This window comes from Haliaeetus albicilla, chromosome 16 (genome assembly GCF_947461875.1).
Source record: "Haliaeetus albicilla chromosome 16, bHalAlb1.1, whole genome shotgun sequence".
NCBI lineage: Eukaryota > Metazoa > Chordata > Aves > Accipitriformes > Accipitridae > Haliaeetus > Haliaeetus albicilla.
In genome coordinates, this window is record NC_091498.1 from 6,805,529 (window position 1) to 6,829,084 (window position 23,556).

General features: G+C 40.8%; 1 protein-coding gene across 10 annotated transcripts in view; it reads right to left on the bottom strand.

The window, feature by feature from the left end:
• Positions 1-23,556, bottom strand: part of PUM1 (pumilio RNA binding family member 1) — a 79,321-nt gene that overhangs the window by 40,844 nt on the left and 14,921 nt on the right. For 7 of the 10 annotated variants that reach the window (XR_011328064.1, XM_069803375.1, XM_069803374.1 and 4 more), the window contains 5 exons: positions 18,637-18,705; positions 7,501-7,609; positions 4,646-4,824; positions 2,288-2,454; positions 1,037-1,307 (listed from right to left, as the gene is read on the bottom strand). Coding sequence is in view for 9 of the 10 variants with exons in the window: in XM_069803375.1 (XP_069659476.1) it covers positions 1,037-1,307; positions 2,288-2,454; positions 4,646-4,824; positions 7,501-7,609; positions 18,637-18,705 (795 nt within the window). In the remaining variant the exon portion in view is untranslated. The remainder of the gene's footprint in view (positions 1-1,036; positions 1,308-2,287; positions 2,455-4,645; positions 4,825-7,500; positions 7,610-18,636; positions 18,706-23,556) is intronic. The other 3 variants (XM_069803379.1, XM_069803371.1, XM_069803377.1) reach the window with 1 other exon arrangement.

Below are 23,556 nucleotides of genomic sequence, written 5' to 3' on the forward strand. Positions count from 1 at the left end.
TCCCCTATTTGAACTACACAGCAGCTATTTAGTTTAATCATTAAAATTTCTTCCATCATTAACCTCTTAAACATGCTATATAATAAAACAGCCCATTAAGCTATAACACAGATATTTACATTGCTTTTAATACTATGATAACTCTCTGAAGGTAGGCCTTTAGCACAAACTTGGCAATGGTTTCTCCTCACTACAGAGTGCCAACAGGCACTAAAAAAGATCAGATATTTCAGGAAACCCAGGGCTAGTTACATACTCTTGCAATCAGCTACAACAAAGGATTTTATTCTTGAGGGATATCATACTTAAAAAAGGAAAACAATAAAAGTTTACAATCGTTACCCAGACTAGCAGGAACAGGAGTGGATTACGAGTCGATCGTTGGATCTAGGCCCAGCATTCAAGAGAAGCCAACAGCAAAGCAAGGACTTAAGTTACTTGTCTGGGATGAGAAGCCTGGGCCGCTTGCGTGGGAGAAAAGGTCAAACAAACTCACTGGGCTGAGATAAAGTTTTCTAGTACTGGACTCTGACCTCAGGTTTTAAACCATGCTCAAGTGCGAGTGAGCCAGTTTAAACTCATTATTCCTTCAGTCTGCTCTGGTTCAGTACTGCAGACATCCCAAAGCAGGGCTGCAACTCCAAGGCTGAAGAGTCGTTTGAGACCATTAAGTCACTTTAAAGGCTTGAGGGTAGGGGGTTTTTTTGTTTAGCAGTTTTTACTAATTTAAAGCTCTTCTCCAATGCAAAGTTACTCAAGCTAAAAATGATTAATACACAGAAAATTGCTGCTGTTAACTGCTATTTATTACGGGTCCTTAAGACTGCTGTTCAGATGCCCATATTAAGTAGATCTCCTGCCTCAAGCTCCCTAGGAGGACACATGCAGCACTCTATAGATGGCACAGAGGTGATGAAACCATTCCAAGTCTTCCTCCATCCCTCTCTCCAAAACAAGAGCCTGAGCTCATGCTAACTCCATGATGACTCTCTTGGAGGAACTGGAACAGTAAGTAGACCAACGGCTGACACTTTACCTGCTGTTGGGAATTGTAATCAAAGAGCCCCACGGTGGCTGCAGCTGAGTCCACAGGTACTTGAGTGCCAGAATAATCAAACTGAAGAGGCTCCATACCAACATGCTCCATGGGATCCAGAGGGACGCTCTGGGACTCAATATTGGAGAAATCCTCCACTGGCTTGGCACCGTTAGTACTTGCCAGCTGGGCTAAGCCCTCTGATCCATTCTGGTTTGGACCCAGAAGATCTACTTCACTAGCAGAGTTCTGGCAATTACCAGGTGTACGGCTATGCAGAAAGAAAAGATACTCGTCACTAAGCACGTCCATTTAATGCCATGTCACACATCATCAGTTAACAGCAACAGACACTAGTACTCACCAGAACTGCTTGTAGATGTTGTGATAAAGGGGAAAAAAAAAATAAAAGGATGGTCTGAAATAGTTCCCTAAATGAATTCTACAGAGCAATTTATGTATTTAAAAAAACAAACAAAAAACACCACCCACAAAACCCTCAGTCCCCCTGACTCAAATACCTGTTACAGTACAAGTGTAAAAAAAAAATTGTTTCTTTTTTCTCCTCAACTGAGAGATTCACAAGAAGACAGGATTTCAGAAATGCCAAAGTTGTTTTTTCATAAAGCTATTTGGTAGTTATTAACCACGTGATGCTCTGGCGCTGTATCTCACTTGAAACCTTTCCAAAGTAGCTGCCATGGTTTCCTAATTACCTATCATAAGCATTTGACTCGAGTGGGAAATGGTTCATCTCAATGCAAGGGCCAGCAATATGCACCTCACAGCACATTTGTTTTGCTTTTACAGTTTTCCTGCATGTCAACGAGGCACAGCAAGTAGGTAAGCTAGCAAGAAATACAAATGCATTGATAACATTAATAGCCACAATTTCAAAAGCCTTTAATCTCTTGAGAGCTACAGGGAATAAGTCCAAAAGCCCAACTATAATTTAGACTAGTATATAAGCAGAGTCAACATCTTTAGTAGGTATTTCCATAGGAATCCCATACAGATTAATTAAAAACAGGTGTGAAAATAAAACAAGATTACAATATACAGAACTAGGTCTGCACAGACTAGAGCTATCAGATGCTATCCTCCACCTTCTCACAATGCTTCCCTGCGTACATTATAACATCCTTATGATACTGTTTCAATGAGTCAAAGGCTTTTTCACTACAGCATGAAAAATCTTTCAAAAAATGTTATGTGTGACACTGATTAATTATTAACTAATGGTGCACGTACCTGAAGTCTTTGACATCTGCGTCGATTCCATTCTGCACAGGCAAACCATTTGTTTTATCCATCACATCCCCCTCCTCCTTCAGATCTCCTAATTTATCGCCATCAAACGTGCCCTTATTTTTCTTATCCCCTTTGTCATTCTCATCATTCTCTGCATCCCTTGGCCCCTAGGCAAAAGAGACATTATTTTTAATAAGCTTAGTTTTCAGATCAATTTTACTTTTATTCCAAGATGGTAACAAATCAAGGAAACATGTCACAATAAAGTAAGTCACTTGCAAACATTAGTTCTTACAAATAAAAACATAAAAAAGCAAAATAGTCAATCATAATCGAAGAAAGAAGGGAACTAGTTCTCACTCTTCCAAGAGAGGTTTTATCTATCCACTCAGTTTCTTCCATTTAGTAATTCAGGGTCTGCTTCTATAGGCTCTAAAAATCCCACCCCAAAATAATTTTAAAGAATACTCATCCAAATCCTCTTTCTAGATGGGATTTAGGCACTTCAGAATTAACTCAGGAACTTTTAAATACGACAGCATGTACTGAAGGAGTACAAACTGCATTAGTGCCTCTCCGAAAATCACTGTCTCTGTCAAAGATGCAGTAATTGACTGGACAAGCGCATGTATTTGAGCAGAACAGGATCACCTCACCCTTTGGGGGGCATTACTGTGATTTGCACACTGATTTGCACAGTGAATTCCAAGGTATGGCTCATTTAAGAGCACTCAAGTCAATCACTAGCTTGACCGTTGGTTCATATAATCCCAAAGCACTTTGGGTTGGTTTTTTTTTTGGGGGGGGGGGGAGTGGGGAGAAAAGGGAAAAAAGGATTTCTGTTCTATTGAGCATTTTATGAGTGGTATTACATCTGCAGCATTTCTGCCCTTAATGTCTGCATTTTGTTTCACTTGGGAGAAGAATAAAGGGTGATTATGCCAGAGGCAGAGTTTTGAACAACAAAAGGGAAAGGAAAAACAACATAATTTATGATAAAAAACAGCAAGGGGCATATAAACATATTTATCAGAGACAGCTTTGGTGCTGTCACAAAAACAGACATTCAAACACTGTCTTCCACCTCATTTGAGGGAAAAGTACTCCATAAGTAACAGGGCATTTGAACCCTCTATCAACTAAATTTTCCAATTCTCTCTAATTGGAGGGGGGATTTTTCCCCCCACATTTAGAAAAAAAGATTGTTTTAAAAGCAATCATCTTCTGATGCTTCTTTTTAAAGAAAATAAAATCTTACTTCCTTAATATTAAAGGGCAGACTTGGAAATGCCAATAGTAAATACAAATTTGGAGCCCAATTCTCACCCACACAATGTGATATTCACCAGTGAGACCCTTCATTTCAGAACTGGCATCCTGACTATCAATGCTGCAGAGCAGACACCTCTCTAAACCCCAATTCAGATGATAAATTGGCTCCTTCCACTGACTGTTCATTTCTCAGAAATCATCTTTCTTAGGCTCAGGGTTCAACAAGGTTATCAGGTGCCCACTATCAGGTGCCCAATTCGGATGATAAATTGGCTCCTTCCACTGCCTGCTCCTTTCTCAAAAATCATCTTGCTCAGGCTCAGGGTTCAACAAGGTTATCAGGTGCCCACTAATGAGGGACAAAAATAAGAGGATGGATGAAGGAAACCACAAATCAGCTCCCTGAACAGATGAGCACAGCAGTCTAACAGCAACAAACCTACTCCACTTTTATGGTTTTCGACAATTCCTGACCTAGCACTTGGCTGATGAGGTAGAGTTGAGATGCAGCCCCTTTTTCCCCCCACTACAGGGATGGGACTTGATTTTGCCTCTCTCGCTACATCCTTAGATTCGAGGCAGCAGCAACTGTACTCCCTTTCCCACCCCAAAAAGCAGTAACTAATGCCATTTCTCCATAGGAAACGATATGCCCTTGAAAGCATTCCCCTGCTGGAGTGGCTTTTGTAGCTACATTACGTTTCTAGCATCATTACATGGAGCTTTTTGTTCTTAGCCAGCAACAAAGCAGCCACACGCTCATTCAAAAACCACAGGTATATTTGCATACTGTTCCAACGACAAGCTTAGATGGGGTGTTACTGCCGGTGTGATTATCCAAAGAACCAGGGAATGTCAGCAACCTTCACAATCCTTTACACCCATCTCTCATACTGCATCCCCTAAGTCAAGAACAACGGTTAAATTGCTAGCCTACCCATTTTAAGAAAGACAGCTAAACTAAGAGCAAATAAAAGAAAGAAGAAACATCTGCCTTTAGGAATGGATTAAGAAACAAACAAACCAAGCAGCAAATGGAGAAAATAACATAATGGGAACTCAAATGTCAGAATCAGGCACACTTACAAATCCTCCTTTCCTTAGGCAGGAATCTCCAGGAGATGAGCTCAACACATACTCCACCATGCTAACTCCAAGTCCTCCACTCTCTGACCGTGGTGAAAGCACTGAGTTGACTTCACTATTCACATGAAACCCCTGACCAGGTCTTCTCTGAACCATAATTGGTTGGGAAACAGAGTGATCTGGAACAAAAACATGTGTAATTCTTATAAGTAGATCCAACTATTCAAAGGAGGCAAGTCATTAAATATGTACTCTCTAGGGTCTTAATTGTACTAAGAAGTGACAACTTTTTGACTCTGATGAAGTCCATTAGAAAAAGCAGGATGGCTTTCTTATTTTTTTAAATATTAGAACCTGTAAACCTACAAGCAATAACTACATTTAAAGTCTAAAATCATAGAATTTCAGAAATTTAAGTCTCTAAGTAAAGGTCGTAATTAAAAAAACAAAGTTCTAGTTTTTAGTTTTAGTAAAACTCTTGCATTAGTACAGTGAAAAAACAATCAGTCTTGGTTTGTCATTTAAAACATCATCCTACCATTACACCAGCCTACATTTGTTTTCTTGGTCACAGGAACTGCCATATTTGTGTCATGATCAGAGTTTCTCTTAGCTGCTATTTCCTCGATAAAAAGTTTGAGAACTTAATTTCTTCTTCCTCATCACCTGTCCTCCTGCATAAGCCCCATCATCCCTTTATCATCCCTGTAGCGTGAGGGTTTGAGATCCCACCAGAACAGACTAAGGATAGATGGTCTCCAAGTCCTTACAAGCTCTACAAAAATTGCTGTCTGGGCAGGAGAAAGTGACCCTACATCCCCAATGAGGGAAGGGAAGAAGTTCTCTGCTTCTGGCTGCTCAGACTGGCAATAGTCAGCGAGTCAAAAATAACATGCAGTAGATACAGTAGTTGTCAGGGGATGGTGGAAGGGACGTGCAATGATATTGATACTGTAGCTTCCTTATAAAGCCAGCATAGGCTGTCAAGAGAAATAATTCTATTCTATCATTGCTCTTGCGTACACCTTCCTGCCTTCTCCCTCAAGCCAGCACAAGCATCTATGCGGCCACAAAGTGAAGTGGACTGGGGAGATTTTTCGGGGATAAAGCTAACGTAGAAAAGAGAAAAACTAGTTTTAACCCAGATCAATTCCCCAGCAGGTTTCATTGCACTGCTGCATTAACTACTTGTACCACCAGCAGGGGAAGAAAGGAGTGGCCTGCATCAGACAGGACTGCTTCTTTTAGCAGTACTGGCTTTAAATGCTCTAAACCTACAAGTTCAAGGTAGAGTAGTGAAGAACCAAAGCCATACGGGTGGACTGTAGTGCATACTGTGGACACAGACAGAAAGGAAAATGGATGGAGCGAAGGGCATCTTACAGAAAACCAGGCTTTATTAGTTCCACTGTTCATGGAACAAACTAGTCTGCTGGCCAAGGATACTTCCACACCCCACCTCCAAGTTGTGCTCCTTGCTCTGGGGCAGTGACCTTGAGCAACTGCTCAGACATGGCTGTTCTCTTCATTTTAGATGAGCAAAAGGGGAAACTATGACTTCGCTGACTCACAGACACCAGTGCAGGCCATCGCTCAGGAATAAAGGCTGTAAGGTGCACAGGATTAACTGAGAATAAACAAAGGAAGAGATGAGACGAAGAGCTTTGACTCACGGAGATTTGTGATCAGCCAGCGTAGGAGGTTACCTCCCCCAGATGTCTACCCTGCCTGTCTGGTGGATGTAACCAGCCCAACAATACAGGCAGCAGAGGAGAAAGTCTTCTCAGCTGTTGCTGTTCAGAGTCTGGCTCAGCCCTTTAATCCACCCTCAACTTCAGTTTATATTAATACAACCAGGCACAAACTGTTGTTGAGGTCTGGATGCAGGCGCTGCTACGGAGATCCACTGCGGACAGGCAAGTCAGACAGCTGGAGGCAGCAGCTCCCCCAAATCTCCCCAGTACTCAGCCAGACTGCAAGGTTCAGCCTATCAGATTTTAAGAAGCTTTATCCCCTTTTCACAGCCATTTTGAAATTTAAATAATAAAAAAATGCCCTTATCACTGTCCCAATAGCTTCACCCTAATAATGGATATTTTCGGCAGGGAAAAAACCCCACACAACAGTGAAGTTGCTCTAAATCACATCTCCCCTGGAGCTGTAGTTCTGTGCAGTTGTTGGAAACTGCATGAGATACTCAGCAGTGTTTAAGGAGCATATTCATTACATATATAAAGCACAGAAAATAAAAAGTAAAAGGTTATCATTTCAAATTAAGCACATGCATGTGATTTTTTGCCATTTAACTAAAACCAACCTGAACACTCTCCCCTTAAATTCAACAGAAGGGACAGTCTGGTCCAAGACCAAAATTCTTGGCAGATAAACTTCAACACTACTAATTCAAAACATCACTTTTTTTCTTTTTTAAACTGAATGTTGTTGGCTTTTGGTTGGTTGGTTTAGTATTTAAAAAAATTGTGGGGTTAGTTTTGATTTTTTTTTCACTAATCTTTTTCTCCAGTATCTTTGTTCAAACTTAGAAGTAATCCATCCCAAGGCAGAAAATACATCAGAAAATTTGAACTGAAATTTTAATGGCAATCTGAAATTTTTAAGCAGACAAACATGAGGGTATACACGTTCACATTAGACAATCTTTTTATAACTATGGATATCTTTTAACTCTATCACAAAGCAATGTGGGTTTTTCTATTAATTTTCTATTATGTAAAACAGATGTTTTTAAAAATCTTTTAAAAGCTGTGTCATCCAGACTGGCCAGCAATTTTGAGTAGATGAGTTGCACATTTCTGTATTCAACCCCAACTAAATTAAGTAAATAATTGAGCTACCTGATGTTCCCCAAGCACTGTCTCTCCACTGATCTCCCAGAAATATCCCTTTTGGTCCATCTTTGCTGGAATCATCAGATTCCCAAAACTTTTTACCCGGCAACAGCTGCTGCAATTAAAAAAACAAACAAACAAAAAAACAAAACAAACAAACAAAAAAAAAAACAAAAAACAAAGCATGATTAAAATAAGTATAAAATGCAAACATAAACCATAAGCGTCTCCCTTCTAAACATGAATCAATCATTAAACACAAACTGATACATGCTTTATAATCAAAATATTTACATACTCCTAGGGTGAAAGCCATACAGCAACTGAGACAATGATTCAATCTCCGCAATCCTCTTACATTCTTAAATGCTTTATGAACCCCACACACGTAAGCACACACATACAATTTACATTCTCCAGCCTCTCAGCACGAGAGCTACTTGCAAGAAAAATATTAACAGAAAAAACTGTTCTGATCAGAACATTGTCATTACTTCCACCTGAGCTGTGAGGATACCTCTGAAACTACCCAGCATTTCCAGCACAAATTCTTGCCTTCAAATACTGAGGTTCTGATGCTGGCAGGGACAGAATAGCTCAAGAGGTGCCAAGATCTCTCACTTCTCGCTTATTTAATGACTGCTGAGGACTCTCCATGCTATGAAGGTTATTTGTAAACACTAATAAGAGTGAACAGTTCTGGGCCACCACACCTGCCAAGCACGTATTGTTCCTACCGGATGAAAAGAAAAAAAAAAAGGTTATGCACTTACTGAGAATGAGACAGAAAGTCATCCTTGGCTTGAATGAATCCAAGGAAGATTGTTCTGAAGTTCAGAAGATGGCAGAAAGAATGATGTGCCCTGTTCAGCAGATGTATTTTGAAAATACCAGCTTCACCAAGGAAACACCTGCCACGCGGCATCTACATATGGCAAGGGGAATTCCAAGCCCTGCTTAAGTGCCTTAGATGTCAAGCATACAATCTTCAAATTAAATCTTCTGGCTGAATGAGATGTATGCAATTCAGACAGAAAACAACAGTACATTCATAGCAAATTAACAAAATAAATGAGCCTTGCCTGCTGAAGTTGGAATAAAACTAAAAGAACTGGAAGATTAACAAGTACTTGCATCTGTTTGAAATTACCATAGAACAAACAAGAATCATCAGATTAGTCAATGCCTCCTATATATTAGAAGTGTTGATAACTCTATACTCCATCAGCAGACATGCAAATTTAAGGCTACAGCATAACACAGTAAATAGGCTGCTGGATGACGACGAAGCAAGCATAAATGATTTAAGAGCTCCCAGCTTGTAGCGTACTCTGGTTTAAGACAGACAATCAGAAAAGTTGTGCTCACTGTTTACTTTTTAACTTCAGGAAGACCTGTTTACTCAGAAACGTATTGCTAAGCAAGTCTGTACGTATGAGATTACACCCAACGTTCAGATTTGGGTAACTGGACAGATTACACTGAAGATAGGTATTATAGTGAAAGCAACATAAATTTTACCCCACACCTGAAAAGCAGAATTCCTGGCAAATTCTAAAAAAAAAAAAACAAAACAAAAAAACCAAACAAACCAAAACCAAAAAAAAGCACAACCAAACAACAACCAAAACACAAAAACCAACCAAAAAACCAAAACAAAACCCCACACAACACCACAGATAAGACAGCAATTACATTCAGCTATTTAACTAATGCTCGACGTTGCTATTGACTAAAAGTAACCTTGCTTTTGTGCCAAGATCAGTAGAGAATAGGATCAATCCTTGACTTAAACATGGTAGATGCCTACAAGGGAAAATAAATAAATAAATGCAATCCCTTTGGAAAAAAAAGCTTGTACAGGCACAAGATGGAGGGCAGGCACAGCACCTGAGCAGACCTCAGAGCAGAAGCACTGCTGCTTCAGGGGCTCTCAGTCAAACCTCAAGCTGTACACAGACAGGCAAGTTTTACAGCAGCAGAAACACGCTCCCAGCTCCTCAGCCCACTGCTGACTGTAAGCCCTGAGCAAGAGCTGGCGCGGGGGCATTTTCCAGCTGAACTGAAACATTTATGCATACCCCGCATATTGTCTATACAAGTACACAGGAATGTAAAACAAAGCAATCCTCACCTACAGAGGTTGAATCAACATCTCAGACTAACATGTAACAGGTCAAATTTTAGGATGAAATGTGCCAGTTACACTCCTGTTGTACCAGGCACACCAGGAGCTCCAGCATAGAGGTTGCCACTTCTGAACCAGACAAGATCCTCCTAGAAGGCTGAAGACACCGTGCATGTGTGTGTGCGCTGCCACAGTGCTAAAACAAAACTTATTTACGGAAAAGTGTTGCTAAATTAAATTGCTGTTTTTCTTTTACTGAAAGTATATGCTTGTATAACTTATTGCCACCATCTCTTCCAACATCCTCTTCCAACTTGCAATAGCCTTCCTCCTACTAATTCGAAAGCAAAAATCTCCAGGTTATTTTTCAAACTAAGGATGAGATGAGCCCATTCACCTTCTATGCCTAAGCACAATGCAGCGTACTCCAAAGTCCTTCAGAGGTCTGTGCACTTCAACCCCACCTGGACATACGGACTCCAGTACCTGGGCTGTCCCTAGGGTAGATGAAATAGCTGTACAAAAAGCTTCAGGGTCAGGGACATGCAGGACTTGTACCCACCCTGCTTTGCAGTATTCATTACAGATGCTGAATCTAGAATCACAGAATGGTTTGGGCTGGAAGGGACCTTCAAAGATCATCTAATTCACACACCCCCCCACAACAAGCATAGACATCTTTTCAGCATCTTTCAGGTTGCCCAAAGCCACGTCCAACCTGTCCTTGAACACTTCCAATAATGAGGCATCCACAAAAATGATCAGAGGGATGGAACACCTCTCCTATGAAGAAAGGTTGGGGTTGTTCAGCCTGGAGAAGAGAAGACTCCAGGGAGACGTTATTGCAGCCTTTCGGTACTTAAAGACAGCTTATATGAAAGATGGGGACAAACCTTTTCATAGGGCCTGTAGCAATAGGACAAGGGGTAATGGTTTTAAACTAAAAGAGGGTAAATTCAGACTAGATATAAGGAAGAAATTTTTTACGATGAGGGTGGTGAGACAGTGGAACAGGCTGCTCAGAGAGGTGGTCAATGCCCCATCCCTGGAAACATTCAAGGTCAGGTTGGATGGGACTCTGAGCAACCTGATCTATTGGAAGATGTCCCCACTCATTGCAGAGGGGTTGGACTAGATGACCTTTAAAGGTCCCTTCCAACCCAAACCATTCTATGATTCTATGATCCACAACTTCTCTGGGCAACCTGTGCCACTGTCTCACCACCCTCACTGTAAAGAATTTCTTCCTTGTGTCCAAGAAGTCTCCCTTTCCCTACAGTCAAATATTCATTGAAAACACTGGCTTTGAGTATCAGAACTTTTCAGTTCAGAAACGCCAAACTTGTTTTCCCCAGTTCTTCAATATTTGGCACACTATCCATGTCTACAAACTCCATATCTTGCACACAGTCTGTCCAAGCAAGACCATTTAATTGCCTACTTTCTCTATAAGGTATCCCATTCTAGTTTCATTCTTTTTCAGCAGCAAGTCACTTCCACCCAAACCTCTCAGAAAGGTTAAAATTCAAAGTAAGAAAGCATTTTAATTCAAGTGCTAAGCTTCCTCTGGGTTTCTACTGTCTTCTTCCTACTGAGAGGACAAGACTCAACTTGTTCTTTTAACTCACAAACCACTGAGTAGAGAACACAGTGCTTCCCCCAGCTGCTCTTCTGCAACCAGCAAAAGAAGCATCATGAGATATCGGCACATCACTCATTTTTTAAAAATGTGTTGATGATTTAGGAATTATCATTGCATCATAAACACAGTGTAGGACTGCTCATGATTCTCTCAGCTGAACAATAAAGCAGGGAAACTTGCACCGCACTCCCCTTTTATGTAATCCAAAAGTAACGCAAGACAACTGTAAGGACAAATGACTCCCATCAGCAAAACTCATTTCAAAACACACAGACCTGTTCCTCCATCTGCACCACAGGGTGACATTAAGGAGGTGAAACCCAAGTCTATGCTCTCTAGTATTTATAAACATAAACACACATCAGGTGTGTTACAATTTTTTTTAAGCTTCTGTCATTCCCATATTTCTTAAAATGCAGCTTTTTCACTCCTGCTGCTGCCCCCAGCAAAAATAACTACTCTCCTCGTCATTCCATTTCAAGTAATTTTGAAGAAGAAAGCGATATGGACTGATTAAACAAAATGTTAGCTGCAACTAAACACTCTCATTTCCTTTGACAATACCTTACAGTGTAGAAGTATACAATCTGTTCTGCAGTCACACCTCAAATAAAGCATGAGAAGGGGCATCGGTTTGCAGAAAGAAGACAGGAAAGAAGTGAGCAGAATAGAGTATTTTCCTTCCAAGGAAAGAGCAATCTCTAGTTTACAAGAAAATTAAAACTCCTTTCATAAGCTCCTGAGTTTCCAAAATGTTAATAAGTTTTCCTGATATACACTAGAATTCACTATTGCTTTCTTAGCTCATGAAATTTATTTCTACTTTAAGGTAAAAGACAAAATGGAACTTAAGCAAAAAAATCAAGTATAATTTAAACCTAAGAGAAAATCTGCATCTGTAAACAAGCACAGAAAAGGGCAACAGGAAGCCCAGCAACAGCCTGGTAAGTACAGTCACATACATTACACAATAGGTAACCTCAACATTTTTAAAGCAATGCTAAAATCTGAAGCAAACACACATAAAAGTTCAGTAGTTACTTCTCCTGAAGAAGTCTGCTAGAGGTAACCAAGTTCAACCTCCCTTCTTGGTTTTAGTATTTTGAGGTACTTGCTTTCTCATTAAACATAAACAGTGGCAACAAAATGAGATTTTTCATTTCTACCATTTTAAAATTTACAACACATTTCCAAACCAGCAGCTCCAGCAGAATTCATCTGAGTAAGGCCATGCTTCGACAATACTTTGTCTTCAGCAGCAACAGTAGGCAAAGATATTTCCCTCTGCGTGTCCCAGGTGCCAGAGCACGCAGAGCACTCAAAGCCCCTCTTCAGAAGGAGCAATCTTTTGCAGGTCCACATTGCAAATTGTTCAGAGCCCTTGCCAAGAGCAGTCTGCAAATCTGGCTGCTGAGAGGGCTCGAGGAGCTAAGGGGAGAAGTTTGCAGCACATGTGCAAGCACCCCCTGGCTGCTGTAAGAACAAGAATACCTTAAACCAGTACTGCCAATGCAGGCGTGCTGCATCTCACAAAGCACTTTCAAATCTCAATTACAATGAAATTATACACTAAAGATGTGGAAAGGGACATCCACAGACATGAAGCACCAAGTTCAGACACACTTCACATATAGCTGCATAAACCAGGCAGACACTCCTAATTGAAAGATAACGAAAATGAGCACTTCATATGAGTATATGCTTACAAACCACAGCAACAAGCTGTGTTATGAAGTGGAATACACAGACCAAGCTTTTATTTGTATTCTGGTCACTTATTTAAATAAATATTTCAATTTTCCTGACCATACAAACTGGGTCACTACCACAAAAGGTAGCAAGACCATTTCCTCTGGCTGGAGGGCAACCTGAGACTAATTTAGCCCTTTATTGTTTCAACTACCCTCTGCCCCTTTCTTAAGGGTGAAGACACATCCACTTACCACCAAGATCCTGAAGAACTGCACCCGAACACCTTCTTACGGTTTTGCAGTGAATCACAGACAAGGATTAGAAAAAATCCTAATACTCACTGTCTAGTGCACACACACACCCCCTTACTGCACAGCCAACTACAACTCTGTCCCCTATAGTTGAATCTTTTCCCCCCAGAAACAGAAAGTTTCTGGAAGCTCTGTACCACAAGCAGAAAGAAACAGAATACAAATGTTTATTTCACATACAGATTCCAGATGTATTTACAGATACTGGGGAGGAGAAAAACCAAAAGACAATACTAACAGATGGCAATGGGGGTCCTTGTTCTGTCAAGAACTGCTCCAACCAAAAGTAGAGGTTTAGCAAACAGTAATCATCTGTACTGAATTATGCAACAGGCTGCCAAGACAATTAATTTTTCCTCGGGGAAAGTTGTCAGTTGCAATGGAAAAAACCCAAACCAACAAAATTATTTCAAGTGAATATCATCCCGTTCTTCAGGTTGGAAATTAAAAAAGAACATGCAGCAGTTTAGAACGAGACTAGTTTATTTGTTCCCCAGTTTTTATTAAAATTGACCCTATCTAACATGAAAATAATCCTTCTAAGCCCTCTTACAGAGGACTTAGAGAGTTAGGCCAATATTCAATTTAGCAGAGCAGGGAGGAGGGGAGGGGACGACTTACACATCAACAAAAGCAATTCTACAATGAACAAGTACAGAGCCTGTGCATATAGATCCCACTGAGATGGGATTATGAATTAGACAAATTAAGTAAACTGATCCCCTTCAGACAAGCCAAATATTAAGATAAAAGAAGCCATCTGTGCAGTTGGAGAACTCAGTTTATCTGCAGCAACAGGTAGGAGAAGGCAGAGCATGTATTTACAAGTCACATTTGGGCAGCACTGCAGGTTTACAAACACTAAGATGTTATCTAACCTAAAAAAACTTGCCATCTAAAAACCAAACAAGGTAGGGAGGCTGAGCACACAACAAGCAATCCAAGATGGAATGCCACCTGTGACAGCTGCCTCAAGGGCAACTTTTGCTCTCCTGTCTCAAAGAACAGGCAGCTTTCTGCCACCTCAGGGAGTTAAACTGGCTCGCAAGAGGGTCTGATAACACCAAAAAAAGGGGCAGGATCATAAGATTGGGCATATAGTGGGGAAGGTTAAAAAAAAATTTAAAAAAAATCTCCAAGTTGCCAGGATGGCAAGCTGTTAAGCAGTCTAACTGCATTTCACTGGCCCTGCAGCTGTAAGCTGTCCCTCCACAGCTGCCAGCCTAACCATCTCCTGGCAAGTTTTTTTGCTCAGCTCTTGCCCTGGTTCTGGTGCTCTCAGACCCTGCACTGAGCCATCCTGATGTGCCAGCATAGCTGCTGTGGCACCATCACACTTCAAACACTGCTTCAATCCTCCCATTTCTAATGCTGCTAGCGCTAGATAAATTGAAGGGGGGTGGAGGGAGGGGGGTGGGGAACTGAACAGAAACATTCAAAACTGTCCAGAAACATTATTCAAAAACTGACAATACTCCCCAGCCCAGCTGCCAATGAATCATAAATTTATGAGAACACAGTAAAGGCATCATTAGCAGGGAAAGCAGAGTCATGTGGGGTTTTTTTAGGTGGGGTTTTTTTTGCTTGGTTTTTGTTCGGTTATTTTTTTTAAACCAGATACAAGAATGTCTAGGCCCAGTGTCACAACAAGTCTGCTTAAAAAAAAGCGCTTGTCACTGGAGAGGCAGGGACTTATCTAGGACCTAATCAATCGCATCAAGGGGACGTAAATGTGTGCGTGGTGAACCACCTATCACTTCAGCCTTTGAGGTTTAAGAGCTCTGCTACAAAGAAACAAGGGGGTTGTAGCAATTTCACTGTTTGGCCAGAGCCAGACCTACACTAGACTCCAGCACTAAAACCCGCGGGCGACAGCAGCAGAGAGCAATAATTAAATGCTCGTCTGATGAAGTGGAAAATATTTCTTACCAGCATTTCTTTTCAAGTGTAGGGTGAGATTCACTGTTACCTCTGATATTCATACTTCAAAATTTTTGGTCCAATTCCTTCTATTTTTGAAGTTAAGTACCTACCAGTTGCCTAATGTCTTTCTGTTCCCATCCTCCTCCCACCCTCTCGGATTAAGTTACAGCTAGCTACTCACCCAGCTGCTCTTTTATTCTAGACAGAGGCTTATCTCGCAGCATAACATACTACCAAATCAATAATGTTGCCACAGTTCAAAATGCATGTAATGCACTGATGACAAACACCACCTCACAGTCTCTCTGCACTGTCCACTATCCCCAAAAGACAGTGCACGAATATTCAATATTGCAAAGCTACAGATAAGAGGGATTTAAGCGAAGAAAAGCAGATATTCAGCTCCCCTGCCTCAAAGGCCAGAAAAGAAAGAACTTGCATAGCTCATGTTAAGCCTCAGATAAGTATCACTGCCGTGTGATCAAAGACCTCAGAAGACAAGCAGCATGGACACACGTTCTGGTCCAAAGCAGCTAAAGCAGCAAAACCGACTGGCCTCTACATACAACTTCTGAAGCGCCATTCTCTTTCTTCACCAATTGCTATAAACCATTGCTTTTTATTACTTTCCAGTTCAACATATGCTAAGAAGCGGAGTTTGGTACGAAACTAGTGAAGATTTTATTACGCTTACGTGACTTGTAGTGAGGCTCCAAGATGACTTCCTTCATTACAGCTAACAACCTGGACAAAGTGCTAAAAAGGGGAGTCTTTCAGAAGGCTACTTTCAACATTATTGACCATGTTCACTATCAATGGCCCAAATCTTTTCCATTTTAGAGTGGAGCAAAAGGGTTTCTGTGGCTCTTCTTTTCAATCTCACACTTGAGAAAGTATTGCACTTCCACTCATACAGAAATTTAGGGGGGCAGAAGGCCGCTTGCAGTGGGGGAGGGTGGGATTTTGAGGATAGAAACAGCCACAAGGCAGATGGAAGTTGTGGGGTTTCTAACTATTCTTAGTTTCCCCAGATTAGGATATCTGTTCATCACCAAATACTACCTATCCTGCTGTCAAAATCCAGAGAAGAGATTTAACTGTTTACCAGCACTCTGACATCTTCAGAGGCACAAACTCCTCTAAGTCCCTAAAATTATGATGATGTTGCTTACTAAGCAGCAAGAAAACAAGATAAAGAGATACACTAAATGTATAAACACTTTTCTTCATCTTTCTCCTCCAGGTTTTTCACTATCACCTCAAAAGTATGAGACTATTGACACTTCCTGCAGGTAAAGCTCAGAAGACACAAGATCAAGAAATACAAATAAAATTTGCTCTTTTCCTCATTTATTTCAGACTTAAATTTTTTCTTAGAACTTTCTCCACAAGTTTCCTTCACATTCCAGGAACAGGAGGAAGGGAGGAAACCATCAGTGCCTTGCTAAGGCATCTAAACAACAATAGGGCATGCTGCACAAAATCAAAGTCTGTAGTTGAAGAACACAGTCTTGAAAGCCAATATGCATATCCTGTGGGGATCTCAGTTTATATAGTTCCTTAAATTGGCCAGATGGATCTATGTTGAAATATCTTGGGGAAATACAGATAAAATTCAATGGATAAAGAAAGAAAACTGTGGGACTGAGGAAGAAAAACACCAAGAGAAACAAGAAATAGTGTCTTAGCTTAGAGAGAAGGGCAAAATGTCACCTTTCCTGGAAAAACATGCACATTCCAGCATGTGGAAAAGCCCAGTGACAAAAGAATGCCATCTCCAAAACTTTCTGCATCACACGTTAGAAGGGGGGGAGGGTGAGTCATCATTGGAAGGCAAACTTCACATCCTCAAAAAACCAAACCCAAACTCACTTCTCTCAAGAAATGGCTAAATAAACTAAGAGTTGGTAAAAATCAGCATATTTAGGAATGCCTTCAGGCATTTAAGCTAACATGACCTAATGCCACATTAAGTACAAAACAAGTTCTGTATTTACTCTTAATGGGCTTTCAAAGAGCCTGTAGGCTTTGTATCTGAAAATGAATGTCTTGCCCAAGTGAGGTGTTAAAAAATAATATTCACAGAACATTCACACCCCCGTCATTCCACTGGCGTGCTTCATATGGAGGCACATCAGCTGTTTTTCAGCAACTTTAGACAGATTTTTAATGTCATGCTTTCTCCTTTGTAAATCATTTTCATCTACTCTTAGTCAATAGTCTCAATGTAGGTTAACATAACCTAGAGAAACAGAGATTTTCCTATCAAGTACTGTCAAATTAAAATGCAACTCAGTATTACGATCTTCCAGAGAAGGAAGGGAGGAGAGGAGAGAAGCTAAGCTGCAAGCACCATGAATTCCCTGAGGTCTTTCATCTGAGAGAGGGCATCTTCTTATGAATCCCACCACACAACAGTCCTAGTGTGCTGTTTTCTCCACAACAGTAATTTTTGGGTTCTAGGGATTTATTTTTAGGCTGGCTCATAAACTAGGTAACAGAGATAGGATGGACTAAACATGGAGAAAATGAACTAGCCTGAACTTGACAGACAGGAATGCAAAAAGGAAGTCTCTCCAAAACAACAGACCTGCATCTAGGTTACCTGCCACACATTAATATCCTCCTACAAGACATGATGTTCTCATCTCTGTTCTTCCACAAGCCTCTAAACAGATTGACTATAAAGGAGAAGGGAACGAGGCAAGGAAAAGAAGCATTTGTATCCAACTTGCAGGAACCTAACATAGCCAACTACAGTAACTTGCTATTCTTTCAAGTCACTCTAAAAATAAGTAAATTCTCTCTTTTCAAACAAAACCAATGGCCATTTCCCCCAAATCCGCCACCTCCTTACTGCCCTGTGAGATTAAAATAACTCTCACTGGATTTCTATAAAGTTAGAACTGAAGGGCCCATTATCTGACAACTCCCTGCTCAGTCCTTTGACCTGTCCGAAGCACTTATCACTTCTGCAGCCCTTGATTACGTTGCCCAGTTACTTTAAACGTTAAACACAGTGCTGTGCTTTATGACAAGAGCCAAAAGGTGGCCAGGAGTGGAAACAGGGCAGCAGACAATGACAGACAACTAAACCCACAATATTATGGGGTCTGAGATCACTGGATCCCAAAATAAACATGCTACAAGTATTGTAACACTTGTCACAAGACATACTTCTAACTGTTCTTTTACAACCACCATTTTACTGTTTGATGATACAACAGGTGGAGGGCTTAGCTGTTCCTCCTACTAAGATGTATTCCAGCCTGACAGGTTTTTGTTAAAGTGCACACGGACACACACACACACACACACACACAAGCTTCACAGTCATAATGGAGAGCTCTCAAGTTCAGAATCATTCCAGCAGCCTCAAAAACTGTTATTTATTTTCCTCCTCCCCCCAAAATACACAGACTTTTCTCTATAGGCCTTTCACTTACCTCTCCCATAGCCCGTCCTTCCAGAGCAAGCGCTTGAAAATCATGATTCAGTTCATCCATGGAACGCACCTATTTATAGACGGGCAAGAAAAATACATGAGGAAATGCTTGTGTGTGTGGTTTTTTTAATGATAATCATAGTTTATAGCAATTTTTCTGATACAAACTGAGAGCTACATTCCATATTACAGCATATAACGAGGTTATTGAGCTCCAAAAGATGACTTACCTTTAAGACTCCCAGAAGCTACAACGTTTATAGTGTTAGATTTATACACACACAAAAAAGGAAAAACTAGCAATTACTTTTAAGACACACAAAGTCCAATGCAACTGCCTTTGTTAAGTTCACTGCAAAGACTAATATTTCACAGTAAGTTGCATGATTTCAGGTGAGGGAGTCAATGCATAAGCAAGCAAGACAGCATAATTTCCTTTCAGGTGAAAATCAAGTAAAGACTTTTGTATAAAATAGGCAGATTTATATTCAAGTTACATTGATATGAAAAACACAATGGTAGAAACAAAAAACAAATTAAATGAAATAACACCATTTGAAATGGGGGGCAGGAGATGAAGAAAGGAGAGCAAGCAATGCCTTAAGATCAGTTGCCTATTTTAGTTACTGTACCCACAACAATGTCTCAAACTGGAAATCCAGAAGCACAAACTGGGCTGCAAAAGACCTTAAGAAAACCCCTGAGGGGGTATGGCCTTTTTCTCATTCCCGAGAGGTTGCCGGTGTGTGGCATGGCAGCCACGCAGCTCCGTGGCTATGCTGGGGGCCCCAGCTAAGGCAAGGCATGCAAGGGAAAGGCAATAGTGAAGCAGTCCTTCCAGATTCACGCAGGGCAGAGCTCAGGCACTGCAGGAACAAGAGGAGGGCCCTGGGAGTTGACACTGGCCTTGCTCACCTGGAGGACTTGTAGAGCTATACATTTACTTGGCCAGCTGTGCCATTTTCTGCTTTGGATCATGGTTTGATGAAAATTGATTGAATTAGAACAGGAAAAAAAAAAAGCAGCAACTTAAAACTGTTAGCTAAATAAGTCAGATATTTTGAAAATGCAAGAAAACACTTCTGATTTCATTCCCAAATCTCATCCAGGCAAGTCCCTACAGATGCAGCCATTGAACACACGTGCAGAAGCAAAGAAAAAAAAAAACCAAACCAATCCCCTCCCCCCCCCCCAAAAAAAACCAACTATGGGCTTGAGAAGAAAGCACAGAAGTACAACCACGTGCTAGGATTCAGCCTAAATTATTGGCCTCCTCAGATAACACACCTGTATCAAAGCAGCACTTATTACAACAGCCACAAACACTTATGATGGCACATAGGCAATACTACACACCTCCTACTCAATGTTTACATAATCCCTGCTACCCAACAGATCTGATACACCTTTCTGCTAGAGCAGGGGTAACAGTTTGTAAAACACTTATTTATGAGTAATCCACACACTCTGTTCACTGCAGTCCCTTATGGATTCTTTTTAATGTGCAGTGTTTAGTCATGTCACCACTGAAGACATTGCAGGTGATTTGGACACAGCCTCCTCTAGGCCAAGGGAAGGAACCCAGTAATACCTGATGGGTGATTTATAGGACGAAAAAACCAAAAACTGGTTTAGATGCTAACGCACCATGCTGCCAGTGACCAGTGCTGTAAGCAGTTACACCATGTTCACTGACCTTAACCCTGACTTCTGATACTCATGCCACTATTTCCAGCAGAACGAAGTCAAGACTTTGTTGTGATTACGCTTTATTTCTATTTTAAGAAAAGATTCAATAGACCTCATCCAAGAATATCAGATGTAGGGAAAGCACCACAGATAACCTCCAGAAGTCCCCTCCACTCTGAATTCTTCTACTGTTCTGTGACAATACTACTTTGCAGAAGATCAGTAACATATTGTTAAATTATCTAATACATATTTATGTAATTCACAAATCCTCAATGGCCAGTCACTCAGAATCACAGTTTAAAAATAAAGTATCCTCTTATTACTGTATCTCAGTTGAAAGTTATTTTCAGTTATGCCTCAGTCTTGCCACCTTCTGTGGTGACGCTTATCACATCAAGTGACGAACACACAGAGTGAAAACAGGACTCCACCTTCCAGAAACTACAGTGCCAGGCAAGACCAAGGACTTCCCTTCACTGTCAATTCCATCACTGATCTGCCAGCTAAGGTATCTCAGTTGCCTCGTGTGAGACAGAAGCTAATAAGACCTAATTCTTCTGTGAAGCATTTCAAGTCTAACTCATGGAAAGTGCTGCAACCCCCAGACATGCCAAGCCACAAAAGCTTAACAGCAGCAAATTATTATTTCAATGAGACATCTGAGGAATAGAGAAGCTATACAAAGAGATTCAGTAGGTGATGTTCATTACTCTCACTGCTAAAGCAACATCCCAGCAAAACCACAGATGCAGCCACAATGGCACTGATCCAGGACTTGCAGTGCTGTGGAAAGTGCTAGTGGAGAAACAAAGGCTGCTTAGTGCGTGTCCCCCAACTTCCCCAAAACAAATAAACTCCCAAAGGTGGATGTTGTGCTATGGGAACCTCAAATAAAGCTGCTAGAAAGATATAATCATTACCTTCCTAGCTTAAAGGGTATTAAGAGACATTTGTACTTTGTTTTTGTCATATCCCAGCCCTATCAACTCCCCACTGCCAAGCAGAGCTCCCCTCTCAACTTCAGTTGCACTAACATCCCTGGTGAAAGCCCTGTGCAGAACATGCAGGCAGTTTCTGATCAAGAATCAACTCCTCAGCCCCTTCCCTCACCCATCTTTATGGTACTTCGGCATGTTACATGGTCATCCTTACTGTACCAAACATTTTTAAAAATGCTAGAATTGTGTATTTTATTTGTTCATATTAAATGCAAGAACATTTTCACAGATGTCTTGTTTAAACATTTGTCTTGAGTAGAAAAACGTGTTATCATCTCGTTAAACCAATTACAGCAGCACAAATATGTGAGTTACATCCACGTGTTGAGCCATGCTCCCATGCTGCCCTGAATTCTTGGTGGAGAAGCTAGAGCTGGTGTAACTAAAAACGACATCATCTCCAACAGTCAAAGCCTTCAATGCAAGTTCACGATCCCCCACCAAACACCACAACAATTTAGCAACTCCTGTTTCTCCAAGACCTACAGTCCAGTAAGCACACATAGCTCTCCTCAGTGCTGATCATTTGTCCATTTCTAGTGTGGAGAAGCATGTCTGTCTTCAAACGATGCCATGATAGTTGATTACTACAGAGGTGATACAGAGACCAAGATAAGAAGAGTGGTAAAGGGCAAAAAGGGGGATAAACATGAAAGCAAAGTGCACTCCAGCTTTTTCATACCTGGTTGGTTGAACTGCACAGTTAACAGAGCGCTATTATTTTCACTCCTCGCAAGGGCTGAAGGAACCTGTCCTTTAAACATGTCTTAGGTTGCAAACTGCCATCCTAATCTCCCTGTTAAATGATACACAGTAGAAACAGGCTGTCTCTATCTCCTTCCCAAATACACTTTACCCCAGTCACTATCAAAAGCAGAAAAAATAATATCAGCTTCTCTATCTGCTATCAGAGGTCAGATAATGGAAGAAATTATTCATTACAGATCTTTAAGTCACACCCCTCATCATCTCTCTTTCATCAGTCCTACCAATTATGGTTAAAAATGTTTTCTAAATCAGGTCTTCGTGCAGGCACTGTATACTCAAACTGTATATAATTGCCAATTTTGAGGCCCTTTCAGTCACATAGTTCCTTTATCTCTACTCATCACTGTATCTATTTGTTTATGATACAGGCTAGCTTATTTTTCAGTTTTTAAAGGCTGTACTCAAAAGGTCCTCTTCTCATTTCCCCACTTCTATAGTATTAAATAGCAACACCTCTTCACCTTATTTTCTTACACAGCATGCACAAATATCACAGGTCTCCTTCCTTTTGAAAGATGAACAAATAGCTTCTGAAACAGCAGAACATAAAGCCAAAATCACGACTTCCTACACCTTAGCATTCCAAAAGGCAGGCCATACTCTGAAATGGTAATTAAATTATATAGATGGTCTTCCACCTCATCAGGATCTATTCCTGTTAACTATCACTGACCCATAACAAACACAAACACATAGAGCAGTCACGATGGTGTAAACACTAGAAACAAGGAGGTCCGCAGAGAAAGAACTTCTTCATAGATGAGTGCTAATGTCAATGAGATTTGATTACCATAAAATCTGGTTCACCACTGAACCAGAGTTTTGAAAGAAATCCAGAAGACAACACCAAGAGAACTTGGCTGCACAAGGAATCAATGCCCTGACATCAGGATATGACATGACAACCTGGTTCCTTGGAGGAAGAGGTGATCTCGAGAAACGTCAGGAATCACATGAAGAGATGTCAGCTGTAGTCCCAACTGCCTCATAAGTGATCCAACAAAACCTGACTCCTGCTCTTAGCCAGCAGCACCCCTCAGTCACACCCCCATTTCAGCCTTTTCCAGGCAAGCCAACTCTGCAAAGCAAAATGCAAAGTGCACATCCTCGCCAACTACCAAGAACAGACCTCCCTACCTTGTCAAGAGTACTTGTTCCTTCTGATAAGGCAGAAAACCAGCAAGCTTGCTTTTGAAGCCTACTTAACAAAATTAAGGCTCTGTACATCAGCAACACTGGTACTGAATGAGAGTTACAAAACAATTTCATTGCACAAGAACATTCCTCCCCTTCACATTAAATGCTGCGTATGCACTCAGGAATTATGTAAATCTCACCAAAATTAATGAAAATCTCATTCAAGAAGAGTAATTTCCATGCACGCTAATATATGAATGTGTCATTGTAACACACTCCAGCTTATAGCCACTTCACCAACTCATAAATAATTTCCTGGCTGCACG